Raw genomic sequence first — 18589 nt, 5'->3', positions numbered from 1 at the left:
CACAGCATCGAGTTGTAAAATCAGTCATGTTTTGCTGGTGAGCAACTTTTCTATTTAGCTTTAAAACATAATGTCTAGAAAAGCAACAATCTCACTTAATAATCATATACAGATATACCTCACAAATACAGCAGATTGGGCTCCAGCTCATGGCAAGAAAGCAAATCAAATAAATTTTTTTTTGTTTTCCAGTACATACAAAAGTTATGTTTACAATACACTGTAGTCTATTAAGGGTGTAACAGTGTTATGTTTTAAAAATCCATGTGGGGGAGCCTCGGTGGCTCAGTGGGTTAAGCCTCTGCCTTCGGCTCAGGTCATGATCCCAGGGTCCTGGGATCCAGCCCTGTCTCAGGCTCTCTGCTCAGTGGGGAGTCTGCTTCTCCCTCGATCTCTGCCTGCCTCTCTGTCTACTTGTGATCTCTGCCAAATAAATAAAATCTTTAAAAAAAATCCATGAACATCCCCTAATTAAAAAACACTTAATAACTAAAAATGCTAACCATCTCCTGAACCTTCAGTGGATCATAACCATTGATCACAGGTCACCATAACAATTATGATATAATAAAAAGTTAGAAATACTGTGAGAATTGCCAACCTGTGACACATAGAGACACAAAGTGAGCAAATGCCATTAAAAAAAATGGTGTCGATAGACTTGCTCAATGCAAGGTAGTCATGGACCTTCAATTTGTAAAAACATACTGTCCGCAAAGTGCAGTAAAGCAAGGCACAATAAAACGAGGCATGCCTATAATCGAAATAGTGGATTTATATTAATATACCTACTGTGCAACTACTGGGATTAACAAGTAAAAAGAAGACATTTGTAAGACAAAAGTTGTAATAGTTAAATAAATTACCCTAATCCACGAATCATAAGCTTCTCTTCTTCTTTGCCCATTCTTACGCTCAGCAGAGAACGAATCTGACCAAGAGATGCCAGCAGGTTGATGGTATCCTCCACGGAGACACCATTTATAGTGTAGGTCTTTGGCAGAGCCCGGACCAGACCCCCAATGCCATCGTACTGTCGATGGAGCAACACAAACATGGCCCTCACCAACTCGGGGTCTTCAATGACAGACTCTTGTGCCCATCGGACCATGGTTTCAGAAATCAACTGTTGAAGAGTGGCTATAAAGTCATTATGGATGTTTTTTAAAAAGGAAAATAATAAGAAAAGACAAATTAGCTGGGCATTTCAACTCTACCTCTCACAGTCCCAAACTAATATCTGTATTTGAACCAGATTGAAAAAGCTAGGAATATTCTTGGAGGAAAATAAATTTCACTTAAACATTTTATACATATGTCAGTAAAAATGAGTTATGAACACGCAAGAATAAAAATACACAAGCTTTTCCTTAAAAACTACTCTTATTAAGGAATTTTAGCTGTTCAGAATTATACTTTTCAAAATTGCTGTTGGCAACCCATAGGGCAATCAATATGATTTGTCCTATTACTTTTACTTTTATTTTCTTTGTTCCATTATTTTCCTCCCAGAAGATGTGACATCATATACCCTTATAAAATCAGTCATGGGCATCCAAGGGAATGATCTATTTTTTTCTCTCTTCATTTGAGCCACTTGCAAAAGTGACCTCATATTTTTACTATAATTTGGATCCTTAATTGTCACTTAAAATGTTTTGATTGTGAAGCTGTATTAAAGTGAAAAACTATTCTATACGTAGAAGATTACTTGCAATGTGTCATGCAGTATAGTATACATAAAAGCAACAGAACTTTTAAACCTCCTAAAATAAAGAGCAAAGTTATCAAAGCTAAGTGGGCTGATGTGATCAACACATACATAATAAGGTACTAATTCCTACCATTGATACACTGGCAGATTTTCAAAAGAAGCTGTTTACCTGCTTTAATCTAGACATTATTTAAGGACAAACAAAAACTACCAATTTTAACCAAATCCAAAATGCAGATAAAATGCCAGTATACTTCCACATGCCTCAAAACCATGCTGACATTTTTAATAGATCAAAATCATAAACCTGATAATAATAAAAAGTGGTTCATAAGAAACCTTGAACTCTCATTTTGAAGAAGACCTCATCCAAATAAATCTGGTTGTGATACTAAAGAATAAATTTAGAGTTCACTGTATGGATAAAAGGTTTCCATTGTGAGTAAGCACCAAAAACAAAACAAAGCAAAACAAACAAACAAAAAAACTAAAATTTTTCATGAGTTGATTTTTCTTCTTTGAGTAAAAACTGTACCTAGACCAGTGGGCTGCATCACAGAACGAAGAGGGACTGAGATGTGAGGCAATTAGTAAGATAGATCTCACCAACCTACTACTTGAACCCCTTCTGATGAGTGTTGCATCTGAGAAGCATTGCCCCAATGTGTTACTCTTCAATTAAACAGGATAAAAATGAACCAGAAATGCCCAACAGTTTAGCAAATATCTCAGAAGCAAAATACAGTTAACAGATAACTACCTATTTAAACTTTAAGAAAAGGTTTAACTTGGTACAAAAATATTCGAATGCCTTTAGCATTGTATTTAGATAGGAAAGCTAAATTACTCCCTTTGTACTTTGTCTTGACAGTCTCTGATCAAATATCTACATTTGTAGTCCTCTGGGGAGCCCACCCACCCTTATAAATACTGCTACCTCTCAATCTTTTCCTACAAACATATTTTGTTGCTGCTGTCTACCTCTGGCAGCCACAGCCATCTACTTAAGAATCTGATTCTTGGAAGCTTCCAGCTCAGTTTTCTCACTGGCTCATCTAGTATGATGTTAGTTCAAAGGATGAATAAATGTCAGCAGAGTCGCTTTGCCAGTGCCCTTCCATACTGCTTACAGGACTTCTTGGAGTCACTCTCAACTGGTTTTTCAGCTTGTTTCTTCTTCAGGTATGTCACCTTTTCTACCAGGGACAGCAGGCGTCCTCTAATTGTTAAGTCACTGTTTCCATCCAAAGACCCATCTTCATCCAGCTCAATTCCTAGCATGAGAAAAGCAAAGAGAAAGAAAGAATTTTAAAAAAAATACATTTAAGAGAAATAATGCTCTGGTTTTGCAACTTTTTCCATTTATAGCTTAAAGCAATGCTGCATGTCCAAAATATTTGACAACATTGAGTTAAGCACTCCTGCTCACTAGCACTTGGGTAAAATCCATTCACTAGCATCTTGTCCTTTCTCTTTTTCCCCTGTTCTGATGGGCCTAGGTCTATTAGTAGCCAAGACAAAATATAAAACTGAGCAGATAGCAAAAAGATGCTCTTAGGAGTCAAGATCAATTCTGCTGTTTGGTCTGACCCTCAGGCTGACCCTGAGGCATCTCTGAATTTAGGTGCTATCTGCCTAGACCTACAGTTTTACTCTGCAGAAAACCTCCTAGAAGTTCAGCCTCCTCATTTGCCTCTGACAATTACAGTGGTATGTTAATAAACTGAAAAAACAGAGAGCAGGCATAATTAGGTATCCTAGTTCAGGAAACACTTTATGTCTGAAGCAATAATCCTACCATTTTAGAGTACCTCTTTATTTACTGTAGATAATATAACTTTCTGGCACTCGTCTAGTGTCTCTCTATTTAAAAGCTGAATTAATATGCAAGGTGATGTTTATAGTCTCATCATTAAAATAAAATAGAAATAATGCATCTGGTGCTATACAACACTTAAGAAATGGCTAATTCATTTTCTTTCACTGGAACACTTTGTCCATATCACTGCTTAAAGGGAAAAGAACCACAGACTGAGAACATCAAATAAATTTCATTTTTAAAGTTCTTAGGGTAAAAGGAGGGGAAACCTACCTAAATAGATTTGGGCTACTGACATAAACTTCATAAAGGATTTCCTTAGACATTTATCATTATTCCAAAAGATACATGCTGCATCTCCTGGCCAATTCTAAAAAGTGCCCCACAACTATTTGTGATCAATTGTCTTTACATTAAATCAATCTAACAGTCATCTCTCTGCCAAAGCATCTGGTTACATGTCCTCTGCTACAGAGGAGAAACTAAATAAAATTTTGGCTATCTCCTGCTTGTTCTTAAAGCCTTTCTGGTATCTCTACCTGTCATGATTTTCCACAAAGGGTCAGTTAACTATTTTGCAATAATAAATATTCTTACATGAACTCCTAACAGGCATCATGTGTATTTATGAACCTATTTACATATATATTAACTTTTGTACCAACTAAACAATATTATGAAAACAGTTCAAAACAAAACAAGAAGTTTGACAAGGAAACAGCAACCATTAAAATGAACAAACAAATTCTAGAGTTGAAAAATACAGTAACTGAACTATTCAGTTGAGAGTTTCAAAAGTACACTTAGACACGCAGAAGAAAAAATCAACAATCTGAAGAATAGGTCAATGCAAATCATGCACTCTGAAGAAAGTCTATAAGATTTATGGGATACAATGGAAAGAGTCCCACAATATTCAGATTATGGGAATTCCCGAAAGTGACAAGAAAGAAAAAGGGACGGAAAGTATATTTAAAGTAATAATAGTGGAAAACTTCCCAAACCTGGGGAGAGAAACATACAAGCAGATAGATGAGGCCCAAAAGACCCAAAATGTGTTTAAATTGAATAGGGCTACACTGAGACACATTACAAGTAAATTGTCAGAAGGAAAAGGCAAAGAAAGAATTTTAAAAAGGCACAAGAGAAAAGAGAGAAGTTACACAAAAGGGAAATCCCATAAGACCACTGGAAGATTTCTCAACAGAAACTCTTTAAGCCAGAGAGAATGTCGTCACATATTTTAAAAAAATGGAAGAAAGTAACTGTCAACTAAGAATTCTATACCCAGTAAAGTTGGGTCCTTCAGAAAGTCCTTAAGAAAAGGGAGGAGAGAGAGAGACTTTCCCAAACAAACAAAAGCTGAGGAAGTTCATTACTACCAGATCTGCCTTACAACAAATGCTAGAGGAAGTTCTTTGAATGGAAGTTAAACAACACTAATTACCAGGGCAAAAACACAAAAAAGGTAGCGTAAGTCTTATTGGTAATGGTAAACAAATAATCAAAGTTAGATTCTGCAATATGGTAACCATGGTGCATAACTCACAACTCTAGTTTAAAATTTTTTTTTTAAGAATTAAAATAGGTTCTTAAAACATTAAGATATTGTATGTAAACCTCGTGGTAACCACAAGGGAAAATCTTGTAGTAATTATACAAAAGAACCCAATAAAGGAGTAAAAGCATACTCATAACAAATATATTAACACATACATACACAACATACAGCAGGATAGGCAACAAAGAAAAACAGATCTACAACCCCCCCCCAAATTAACAAAATAGCAATAGTAAATCCTTACATATCAATATAATTACTTCAAGTATAAATGGATAAAATTCTCCAACCAAAAGACATAGAATGATTGAATTAAAAAAAAAAAAAAAAAGGGCTAAACCAAACGCTGCCCCTAAGAGATTCACATTAGCTTTAAAGACACACAAAGAAAAAAAAGAAGAAGAAGAAAAAAAAAAACACAAAGAGAGAAAAGGGATGAAAAACAACATTTCAAGCAAATGGTAATCAAATGAAACAAAACAACAACAAAACAGGGAAGCTATACTTACATCAGCCAAAATAGATTTTAAATTAAACATGGTAAGAAGAGACAATGAGGGTCATTGCATAATGGTAAATGGGTCAATATATCAAGAACATGTAACATTTATAAATATTTATTCACCCAACACAAAAGGACCTAAACATATAAAGTAAAAACAAACAAATAAAAAAACTAGGGGAAATAAGGAGTAATACAATAATAATTGGGGTCTTTAGTATCCCACTCTTAACAATGAATAGTTCATACAGGAGAGAATTAATAAGGAAAGAGTGGATTTTAACAACACTGTAGACCAAATGGACCTAACATACAAAAACATTCTATCAAGCAGCAGCAGAATATTCTTCTCAAGTGCACATGGAACATTTTCCAGGATAGAATATGTGTTAGGCCATAAAACAAGTCTTAGTAAATTCAAGAGTGTTGAAATTATACCAGTAATCTTCTCTGACCACAATGGCATAAAACTAGAAATCAATGAAAAGGGGAAAACTGGAAAATTCATGAACATGGAGAAATTAAACAGCACTCTATTTAACAAACAATGAAACCAAGAGAAAATTTAAGGGGAAATAAAAGAATTTATTAAGACAAACAAAACTGGAAATACAACATATCAAAATTAATGGGTACAGCTAAAGCACTTCTAAGAGAGAAGTTCATAGCAATAAATGCCTACATGAAAAACCAAGAAAGATCTCAAATAAACGACCTAACTCTACACCTTAAGGAACTAGAAAAAGCAGAACCAACAGAGCCTGAAGGTAGCAGAAGAAAGATTAGAGCAGAAATTACTGAAATAGAAATCAAAAAATAACAGAAAAGATTAACCACACTAAGTTCCCTGAAAAAAAAAAAAAATTGCCAAACCTTTAGCTAGTCTAGCTATGGGGAATAAAGACAGGACTCAAATCAACAACATTATAAATGAAAAAGATATCACAGAAATTCAAAGGACTGTAAATGGTTACTATGAACATTATAAGCAAACAAACTGGACCACCTAGAAAAATGGAAAAGTTCTTAGAAACAATTTGCCAAGGAAGAAATGGAAAATCTGAATAGGCCAATTAATTGTAAGGAGAGTGCATCAGTAATCAAAATCTCACAAAGAAGCAAAGCCTTACTGGTGAATTTAACTAAACATTGAAATAAGAATTACACCAATTCTTCTCAAACTTTTCCAAAAATATCCAAGAGGAGGAAACATGCCCCAAATCATTTTATTAGGACAGCATTATTCTGTTACCAAAAATGCAAAAGGACACTACTAGAAAAGAAAATCACAGGTCACTAACCCCAAGGAACACAGATTTCTCAATAAATACCAGCAAACTGAATTTGATAGTCTTCAATAGGGGCATCTGGGTGGCTCTGTGGGTTAAGCCTCTGCCTTCAGCTCAGGTCATGATCTCAGGGTCCTGGGATGGAGCCCCACATCAGGCTCTCTGCTTGTCAGGGAGCCTGCTTCCCCCTCTCTCTCTGCCTGCCTCTCTGCCTACTTGTGATCTCCCTCTCTCTCTCTCTGTCAAATAAATAAATAAAATCTTCAAAAAAAAAAAAAAAAAAAGATAGGGGTGCCTGGGTGGCTCAGTGGGTTAAAGCCTCTGTCTTCAGCTTGGGTGGTGATCCCAAGGTCCTGGGATCGAGCCTGAGTCGGGCTCTCTGCTTGGCAGGGAGCATGCTTCCCTTTCTCTCTCTCTCTTTCTCTGCCTGCCTCTTTGCCTACTTGTGATCTCTGTCTGTCAAATAAATAAATAAAATCTTAAAAAAAAAAAAGATAATCTTCAATAAACAGTGTGGGATAATGAGATATTTACATTTAAAAGAATGAAACTGGACCCATATCTTAACCACTCATTAAAAATTAATTAGATATAGATGGAAAGACTTAGATGTATGACCTGATATCATGAAACTCCTAGAAAAAATGTAAAAACAAAGCTCCTTGATATGGATTTTGGCAATGATTTTTTGGATATGACACCTAAACCACAAGCAACAACAGCAAAAATAAACAAATGGGACTACATCAAACTAAACAGCTTCCATAAAAACCAAAGAAACCACTAACAAAGTGAAAAGACAACCTACAGAATGAGAAAAAAATGTATGTAGACTAGTGTCTGATAAGAGATTAATATTCAAAATATATAAAAGACTCCTATAACTCAATAGCAAAAAACAAAGCAGTATAGAGGATCCTCAAAAATTTTTTTAAAAACCGAATTACCATAGGATCCAGTAACTCACTTCTGGGAATATATCCAAAGGAAATTAAAACACTAACTTGAAAAAGGTATCTGCATTGCCATGTTCATAGCAGCATTATTTATGATAGCCAAGATATGGAAATAACCTGTGTCCATTGATAAATGAATGGATAAAGATGTTGTGGATATGGAATATTATTTAGCCAAAAAAACAAGGAAATCTTACCATCTGTGACAAAAGAGCAGAACTTGAAGGAACTGTGCTAAGAGAAATAAGGCAAAGTAAAGAGAAATACTGTGTGATTGTACTCATATGTGGAAAACTAAAAACAAACAAAAGACTCAGAGAAAAACTGACCATACTTGTTATCAGAGGTGGGATAGTAGGGAGAAGGGAATTGAAGGAAAGTGGTCAAAAGTTACAAACTTTAAATAAGTTCTAGGGATGCAACATACAGCATAATGACTGTAGCTAACACTGCTGTATGATATACAGGAAAGTTCTTTGAAGAGAATACGTCCCAAGGGTATTCACCACAAGGGGGAAAAATGCCTTTATTTCTTCTTTTCTTTTTCTTCCATCTACATGAGAAGATGGATCCTAGTGAAACCTATTATGGTAGTCATTTCACAATATAAATAAATCAAACAATCACAATGTACATCCTAAACTTACACGGTGGTGTATATGTCAGTTAATTCTCAATGGATATATAAGTAAATAAATAAATATATAACACATCTAATAAGAGTTATAAGTCAAGAAGACTTTACCACAATGTGTCATCAAATCTTCATGAAAATCTAAGAGCTGGTCACGGATTTCTTCAGGACATGGACATTCACTTTTGTCATCCTTAAAATTGAGAAGCATATTGATCTGAAAGTTTGGAAAAACAAGAAAGAGGTGAGCAAATGAACAGTGAATTCAGAAATGACACAGAAAAAAAAAATCATAAAAACCAAAGATGTTCAAATCTTTGAGTATTCACAAATTGCTGCACAACAGATGAAAAATCATTCACTCAATACAATGAATACCAAAAAAATAAATGATACTCTTCAAAGCCTAGCTTGCTGCAAAATCGTCCCATAATTTGCTTTCTTTTTCTCAATTCCAGAGTATGTTAGACCCTTGTGTACTTAGGGCTCTTAAATCAACTAAAATCTAAATATTATTTAAAAAATATTTTTTATGCTTCTCCTAGATTTCCATTTTTGTCTTGCTAATTTCTAAACTTCCTGGAGTACTTTAAAGAATACTTTTTGAGAAGGATATAGAGTAAAGATGAAGAAAAATCCAGGTAGAAAATAAAATGGATAGCCATGCTTTTACTAACATTAATGGTTCAATTAAATAAACTTCAACAAACTCCATTTGTTTTAGCTTTAGACACAAAAATACTACATTTATGAACGAAGAAAATAATGTTGCTGTTTCATAATTTCCCCTGAGGAAACAACTGTAAATTTGCTTTTTAGAGTTTTTTTATGTGAATTTTTTGTTTAACTTTTATTTTAAGATAATACACATACGCTATGATAAGACATAGTCAAAGAGATACCATATATCCTTTACCCAGTTTCCCTTGGGAATGGGTAACATCTTTACAAAACAGCCAGTACACTATCACAACCACAACACTGACACTGATAATCAAAATAGAAGACAATTTCATCACCTGAACAATCATTCCTCCTACCCCTTTATAATCACATCCACTACCCTCGCACATGCTCCTCATCCCTTATTCCTGTCAATCACTAATCTATTGTCCATTTCTGTACTATTGTCATTTCAAAAATGTTACATAAATGGAATCATACAGTAAATGCACACATACATTCCCACCTGATCCTTTTGATGTCTGCAGGATCTGTAGTGATACCTCATTTCATTCCTGATGTTGGTAATTTGGGTCTTCTTTCTTTTTGTTAGCCTTTTCAGTAGTGTGTAGATTTGATATTTCTAAATAGCCAGTTTTTAGATTCATTATTTCTTTCAATTGTCCTGTTTTCAATTTCATTGATTTCTGCTTTTATCTATATTAGTGCCTTCCTTCTACTTGCTTTGGGTTTATTTTACTCTTCTTTTTCTAAATGTCTGTGACAGAAGCTTAGATTATTGATTTATTTTTCTCTCTTTAAGTATTTAGTTTCATAAATTATCCTCTCAGCACTGCTTTGGCTGTTCCCACAAATTTTCATATGTAAAATTTAATATAACATTAAATTATATTTAATGTTAAATATAATTTAATATAAATATTTAATATATTTTCATTTTCTTCCAGTTCAATATGTTTTTAAATTTCCCCTGAGACTTCTGCCAAGAGTTATTTAAGATTGTGTTCTTTAGTTCTCTAGTAATGGGAGACTGCCTGTTACCTTTCTTTTATTGATTTCTAAGTTAAACTCCATTGTGGTCAGCAAAAAGATTCTGTATGAAAAAAATCCAATGCTTTTAAATGTGTTTAGGTTGTTTTCTGGCCCAGGATAGAGTCCATCATTGAGAATGTTTCAAGGGAACTTGAAAAAATATATATTATATTCTTGGATGGAGTGTTCTACAAATATCCAAAGATCCTGTTCGGTAGTGCAAGGGCTGTGTTTTCCTATATTCTTGCTGAGTTCTGTCTAGCTTTTCTATCAATTATTGACAAAGGGGTGCTGAAGTCTCTCCCTATAATTGTGTATTTATCTATTTCTTCTTTCAGTCCTATCTGTGTGGACCTCACGTATTTTTCAGCTCTGTTATTTAGTACATGTACATTTGTCTTCTTAGCAAGTTGCTCTTTTATCATTGTATAATGTCCCTGTCTCTGATAATTTCTTTGTTCTGATATACACCTATTTTTTCATAACATATCTTTTTTCACGTATTTTTTAAAAGGTTTTATTTATTTGACAGACAGAGATCACAAGTAGGCAGAAAGGCAAGCGGGGGATGGGGGAGAAGGCTCCCTGCTGAGCAAAGAGCCCGATGCGGGGCTCGATCCCAGGACCCCGGGATCATGAACCGAGCCGAAGACAGAGGATTTAACCCACTGAGCCACCCAGATACCCATTTTTTCACAGATCTGAAGGAATACATACACCCAGATGTTTACAGCAGCATTATCAACATTAGCCAACTGTGGACATAGCCCAAATGTCCACTGACTGATGAACAGATAAAGAAGATGTGGTGTGTATATATATATATATATATATATATATATATATGTATACACACAATGGAATGTCACTCAGCCATCAAAGAGAATAAAATATTGCCCTTTGCAATGACACAGATGGAGCTAGGATATATTATGCTAAGTGAAATAAGTCAGTACCATATGATCTCACTTATATGTAGAATTTAAGAAAGACAAATGAACATATGTGTAACCGTCCCTCAAAACAATGTACTGCTTAAAATATAACCCATGAGAAATTGTACTAGTCTGGCAAGCATGCTTAAAGGTTGCCTTAAGAAAAACATGCATTAGCAACAGGTCTCTGGGGGAGAGGATGATTTACGGCTTGGAAGCCGAGCAGCCAGGAACGCCTGGCCCGCTCAGGGTGGAACGCCACCTGCTTCATTTTTTTCATTATCTCCCATGCCTCAGAGACAGCCTGCCGTTAATCAAGATAATCCCTTTAAACATGCTTGCTCCCCTACAAATTCTATACTGCGTGACCAAACATATTCTTTTCTCCTTGCTTATCTATAAGATTTATAATCAATGTATAAGTGATATTCCTTCTTGTTTACCTACAAGGCATCTGGTTAATGCAGAGCCCTCTTCTACTCCCTTGTTGATTGTTATCTTGTATCTAATAAATACAGGACTGAGCAGTTGTTCGGGGCAACAGTCTTCTCTACTGTCCACCCCTGCTCCCTGTCTCTTGCACCTGACTTGTTTGTGCCTCATTCTGCTCTCGTGCACCATGGGGAAGCGGCACATATGGGACGGGAGAAAAGAAAAAAAGGAGAGAGCGAAACAAGCCATGAGATTCTTAATGACAAAGAACAAACTTAGGGTTGGTGGAGGGAGGTAGGTGGGGGATAGACTAGAGGGCACTTGTGATGAGTGCTGGGTATTATATGTAAGTGATGAATCACTGAATTCTACTCCAGAAACCAATTTTTCACTGTACGTTAACTACCTAAAATTTAAATTAAATTTATCTATCTATATTTGTGTAACTTTTTTCATCCTTTCACTTTCAACCTATCTACATCATTCTATTTGATATAAGTTTCTCCTAGAAACCTAAGACCATATGGTCAGGCCAAGTTTCAAAAGCCACTCTGCCAATCTCTGCCTTTTAATTAGTATATTTATATTATCTATATTCATGACTTTATTGATGTGCTATAACTTAAATCTGTAATTTTGTGTGTTTTTTGTTTGTTCTGCTTTATTTTTCCCAACTTGCTATGGGTTCCTTAAACTATTTTTAGGATCTCATGTTGAGTTAACTCTGGCATTTTTTAATTAATTAATTTATTTATTTTTAGTATATCTCTATCTATAGCTTTTTAAGTGGTTGCTCTGGATATTACATTATACATACATAATTCATTACAGACTACTGGCATCAATATATTATTGGTTTGAGTGAAGCACAGAAAATTTACCTCCCTTAAGACCCCTTATCCTCCTTTATTTAAAATACAAAATGTCTTGCAGTACCTGGGAGGCTCAGTCAGTTAAGCATCCAACTCTTGGTTTCAGCTTGGGTCATGATGTCATGGTCATGGGATCCAGTCCCACATCAGGCTCTAGGCTCAGCATGGAGTCAACTCGTCCCTCCCCCTTTGCCCTTCCCCCCATGCTTGCTCTAGCTCATCCACACGTGGTCTCTTTCCAAAATAAACAGATGAATAACATCTTTAAAAATTAAAAAATAAACTACATATGTCTTAAGTGTTTCCTATAAATACATCTAGAACACATTAGACAGCTTTATCATTTTTGCTTCAACCAACAAATATAACTTAGAAAACTCAAAATGAAAAGGAAAATGCATTGTAGTTATCCATGCTTTAACATCTTCCATAGTTCTTTCTCCATTCCAGATTTTCACAATTTTCTTCTACTGTCAGTTTTCTCTCTATTTCAAGGACTTTGTTTACAGTTCTTTCAGGGTCTGTCTGCTGTAGTCCAATTCTCAGTGTTTTCCTTCATTGGAGACTGTCTTGATCTCCCCTGCATTCCTGAAGGATGTTTTTACTGCCTATAGAATTCTGGGTTTTCAGTCTTTTTCCAGTTGAAAAATGGTGTGCCTCTTCTGTCTCTGTCTGGCCTCCACGGGCCAGTCTGAATCGCAGTCACTCACATTGCTTTTCCTTCTCTGTGCGTCATTTCTTTCTCACTGCTTTCAAGATTTTCTTCTGTGTTCTTAGTTTTCAGAGGTTTGACGATGACGGTCTTGGTTTAGATTTCTTTGGGTACCTAGTTTATTCAGCTTCTTGAGTCTCTTTCCTTGTACCTTTTCCAAACTTGAAAAGTTTCAACCATTATTTATTTATTTATTTATTTCCAGTTCCCCCTCTTTCTCCCATCTCTGGGACTCTAATGTCACAAATGTCGGATCTTCTGTTATATTTGCAAGCAAGTTCCTGAGGCTTTTATTTTTTCTTCTGTTTTTCAGACGGGGTAATTTTTTTTTTAATTTTTAAAGATTATTTATTTAAAGTTATTTATTTTATTTTTAAAAGTTATTTAAATCTGCTTATTTTTTAAATAATAAGATTTATTATTTAAAGATTATTTTAGGGGCACCTGGGTGGCTCAGTGGGTTAAAGCCTCTGCCTTCGGCTCAGGTCGTGATCCCAGGGTCCTGGGATCGAGCCCCGCATCGGGCTCTCTACTCAGTGGGGAGCCTGCTTCCTCCTCTTTCTCTCTCTCTCTGCCTGCCTCTCCGCCTACTTGTGATCTCTCTCTCTGTGTCAAATAAAATCTTTAAAAAAATAATAATAATAAAGATTATTTTATTTATTTAAGAGAGAGAGAGCGTGTGCACATGCATAGGAGCAGGGACGAGGGAGAGGGAAAGAATCTCCAGCAGATTCCCAGCTGATCACAGAGCCTGATGTGGCGCTCGATCTCATGACCCTGAAATCATGACCTGAGCTGAAATCAAAAGTCTGACACTTAACTGACTGAGCCACCCAGATGTCCCTGGACTGGGTAATTTTTTTTTTAAATTAGCATATCATGTATTATTTGCCCAGGGGTACAGGTCTGTGAATCACCAGGCTTACACATTTCACAGCACTCACCATAGCACATACCCTCCCCAATGTCCATAACCCAACCACCCTCTCCCTCCCCACCACCCCCGCCCCAGAAACCCTGTTTGTTTCGTGAGATTAAGAGTCTCTAATGGTTTGTCTCCCTCACGATCCCATCTTGTTTCACTTTTTCCTTCCCTTCCCCCCATAATCCCCCACCCTGTCTCTCAGACTCCTCATACCAGAGAGATCATATGGTAATTTAGACTGGGTAATTCTTGCTGTTCTCTCCTCAGTTCAGTGATTCTTTTCTCTTTCTCCTTCCTTCTACTACTAAGTCCATCCACTTAAGGTTTCTTTATTCTGGTTATTTTTCAGTTCTAAAATTTCCATTTGGTTCTTATTTCTATATTTCTTTGTGATGAGTTCCCCCCCCCCGCCCCATTTTGAAGCAGTTTTATGACAGCTGCTTTAAAAGCCTTGTCAGACAAATTTAACATCTTTTTCACCTCAGAGTTGGTACCTCTTGAATATCTTTTCTTTAAGTTTTTCCTGGTTCTTGGTGTGATGAGTGATTTTTTTTAATTGAAACCTTGACATTTTGGTCTTATGAGACTTCTGGATCTTATTTAAATGTCTGGTTTCTTTTGACACTACCTAGCAGGAGAAGAGTTTGAGCTGCCTTGTTACTTGCCACTGCCTGGTAGGAATGGAAGCCCATTTCCTCACTCAGCTTCCATGAACAATGAGAGAGGAAGACCTTGTTCTCACTGGGCAAGGCTGGGAAATCTAATTCCCCACTAGACCTATACTCATACAACCCTGACTGGAAAGGGCAAAAGTGCCATGTACTTACTTCTCCCTCTCTGGCCTCTACTGACGCTCTGGAAGAAGCAGGCCACATTACCAGTCATCAGGGATGAAGTCCCAGCTCCCTACAGTTTTGCCTGGAGCACCTCATTGCAGCCTGGTGAGGGTGGAGATCTGGGCTCCCCACTCAGTGTCTGCTGGTTGGGGTAGCAGTAAGGCACAGTTCCATCTAGTGTTCGACTGGAGTACGGTTAGTCCCTACAAGTTTTTGGTTTTGCTAGAAAGACAGTTTTCATGGTCTTCTGGCTAGACATAGAAGCCCTTGGTTGGGCTTTTCTTGTTGATGCCCATTGGCATTTCTGCACTGTGGGCTCCTTTAGCCCCAAGTCTGAGATAGATGAGGCAAAAAGAAAACCCAGGGGACTCACCACCATGTTGTTCCTCAGGTCCCAATTCCATAGCCAGTCTCCTTGCTTCTACCTTTTAGAGTCTTCCTATCTAATCTTTTATGTAATTTCCAGGATTACAGTTGTACTTAGAAGGAAGAATCGAGAAGGCCCATGTACTTCATTTTTCCAGAAGCAGAAGCCTCCTGATAGCAGTTTACCAAATGGAGTTAATTTGGGAGGGCTTGGACTTGTTTTCTGCTCAATACATGCTCTTCACAGCAATGAACAAAATTCCATGACACCTCCCTCAAAGAAACTACATTCTGGTGAGAAGACAACTTCTGCTATTAGTCCCTAAACATTTTCACTTAGAGGTATCTTGAGAGGGAAATGCTAAGGGCAAGAGACTGAAGATGAGATCTGGTGGTTATACCTTTTCACCACCATCTTGGAAATCTCCCACACCAGGCATCCCATTTTGAAGTAGATTCCAGACTAGCTCATTGTCTGGATCAGGCACGTGCCCTTGGTTCTACTGTACTGTAGGGAGAGAGGTGGGTTTGGAGTGAGCAACCAGAAGAACCATTAACAGGTGATCCATCTTTGGGCAAGCCTTGGGGCATTGACATTTGGTCTTTCAGGAGGGACCAAAGAGAAGGTATCTGACATCAATTCTTAGAAAGGAGGGGCTCCTTTTCACTGGGGTGGTGCCTTGTCAGCCAACGAAGATCTTGGACAAGACTGATGTGTCAGATTCTGAAGTTCTCTTTGCAGAACTTCAGAATCTGGCACATCAGTCTTGTCCAAGAATCTAGAATACACATGATAGCTTTCAGTAAGTCTCTTGTTTGTTTAAACTAACTGGGTTATTTTTTTTTTGGTGAAACTAAGAATTACTGACTAAATCAATGTGGCTTAAAGAGAACAGGAAGGGAAAACAACAACAACAACACAATTGTAACTTATGATATAACTTTGCAATTACTATATCCTGGATGATGTAAAACCCAAAGTAAAAAGGAAGGATTTCCATTGCACTCTCGTACCTGCTCTTGAGGGGGCGATCTAAATTCCTTCGTTTTCCGGGCAGTGAGGGCAGCTGACATGTTTAAGGCTTGCATCACTTCATTGTAGCGGAAACGCTGGTTGTCTTGGAGCTTTGCTACGAAGTCATCGGAAAAGGCCACAATGGCTTCTATCCGGTGTCGGACTTGGCAGTCACAGAGGTACTGAAGCAGCAGGCACAGCTAAAAAGATGTTGACAAAGGAGATGAGATTCAATTTCTGGATCTTTACGTGGTGAATGTGTATCAGATCAAAATCTGTGGCAGACATGCTTAGTGGCCAACTCTTCTCTACGAACAGAATTCTGACTTTGTGCAAGCTGTGGTTGTTCCCAGGGGATAAGACATAATTTTTCTAGCCAAAAGGGTAAATACACATTCTTCTGGTGGACACTTACCATCCTGGCCTCCTCTCAGCCACAGGTACTATGGCAAATAAGATATATATGGAGAAGTTAGCCAGGGGGTCCTGTGGGAAAGATTTCTCATCAAAAATAAAAGACTAGAACACCTTTTTTTTTTTTCCTCCAAAAATGGGTACAACTGGGTAATGAGTGACACGATCACTTCACTTTAGGATGAAAACCACACACCGAGGAGCACAGGAAAATATTAACGGCCACGTTCCCGAGGACATTATTGGGCCACTATATGAATTTTAGAACTGTGTACCTCCAGACTTCTCATGTAAATTAATTAAGTGGTTCCATCGCTTACTCATGAAATGGTTAGTTGGGTATTCTTCTACCTGAATCCAAAAGGATTTTTAACCAACAGTGTATGTTGGTAGAAACGTGCCTACGAGCGAATGTTCTGCCCGTGCTTAGGAAAACATTTAAATCATATAATACCAACAACCAATATTATATAACACCATATAAGGAAGGCAGTAGTTAAAGAAAATTTCACAACCACAACAGGCACATTCCTGTCAATGCCAGCTCTGACGTAGCTCTATCATCTACCCTCCTTCTCCATGCCCTTCACCCCACCCTAGTGTAAGCATCATTCCCTTGTATCTGGACCAACATGACAGCTTCTTGACTAAGTGGACTTTAGATGACCCTCCTTTTCTCTCCTTATCAATTTTCATCAGAAATTTTTTTAGAATAAAAACTTCCTGTTAAAATTCTTCAGTGATTTAAAAAAAATTCTTCAGTGATTTTATCTGAACTTAGGATAAAATTTAAAGTCTGTTATATGGCTGGTTTTATCAAATGCCTAGATTCTACATGAACTGCCCTCTGCCTACTTGACCTATTCTCCTTAGCTCATTAAGCTAACTGGTCTTTTTCTGTCTCAGAATCTTCGTTGCGCTACATGCTCTGGGTGAAAATCTCCTAGAACAATCCTCCTGCTCCTTCTTCATGTCTACTGGACTCTGGCTCATCCACCTGACCTCAGCTTAAAAGCCACCATCTCAGACAGGACTCCCCCATCTTTCTTGCAGTAATCCAGTGGATATTTCCTTTTTTTCTAGTCATCCATTCTTTTCCTTCAGATCATTTAATGCAATTAGCAATAAACTATTTTAGCATGGAGAGATAAACAAGTGCTTATTTCCCTTAGGGACTGTGAACGTCTGGAAGGTAGAGTCCATATCTGCTTCCTCCATCCAGAACCAAGTGTCCGGCTCAGAGGAAGAGCTCAATCAACGTCAACTAAGGAAGGAAGAGCAAGGGCGCTTGTCAATGATGCAAACCATCAAATGGACTCTGGTGAACTAAAGAGATGTGAAGAAACGATCCTTAGACATCTTCTTGATGAGCACAAGAAATAGGCGATGTCTTTAATTTCTTAGAAACATACATGCAGGGGGCGCCTGGGTGGCTCAGTGGTTAAAGCCTCTGCCTTCGGCTCAGGTCATGATCCCAGGGTCCTGGGATCGAGCTTCACATCGGGCTCTCTGCTCAGAGGGGAGCCTGCCTCCTCCTCCTCTCTCTCTCTGCCTGCCTCTCTACCTACTTGTGATCTGTCTGTCAAATAAAAATCTTTAAAAAAGAAAAAAAAAAAAAAAAGAAACATACATGCAGGAAGCAAACCCTTGCTGTGTGAGAATGGGCACACCTACTGGCAAACAAGTATTCGAGGGCTGGCGTGAGTGGAGGCGAGGTTAGAAAGGGGGTGAGGTGCCTTCAATTTTCAGGCATTCCAGCAGTGAATTAAGAGGGAGGAGACAAAGGGCTGGCAGGTGGACACCTAGACCTACACACACAGACGCAAATTACTAAAGGTATCTCTGATGAATTACTGTCAGTTGACTCCCTTGGAAAAATCACAAATTCCAT

General features: G+C 37.3%; 1 protein-coding gene across 1 annotated transcript in view; it reads right to left on the bottom strand.

The window, feature by feature from the left end:
- The window catches only part of LOC111144745 (ryanodine receptor 2), a 549385-nt gene that overhangs the window by 198815 nt on the left and 331981 nt on the right, over positions 1 to 18589 (bottom strand). Inside the window, 4 exon segments of the mRNA XM_022499183.1 lie at positions 867 to 1140; positions 2845 to 2988; positions 8587 to 8692; positions 16284 to 16484. Of these exon segments, the coding sequence (XP_022354891.1) occupies positions 867 to 1140; positions 2845 to 2988; positions 8587 to 8692; positions 16284 to 16484 (725 nt within the window).

Source organism: Enhydra lutris, unplaced genomic scaffold (genome assembly GCF_002288905.1).
Source record: "Enhydra lutris kenyoni isolate GAN:26980312 unplaced genomic scaffold, ASM228890v2 scaffoldscaffold12, whole genome shotgun sequence".
NCBI lineage: Eukaryota > Metazoa > Chordata > Mammalia > Carnivora > Mustelidae > Enhydra > Enhydra lutris.
The sequence above is the reverse complement of the archived record's forward strand: the minus strand, read 5'-3'. Positions and strand labels throughout refer to the sequence as shown.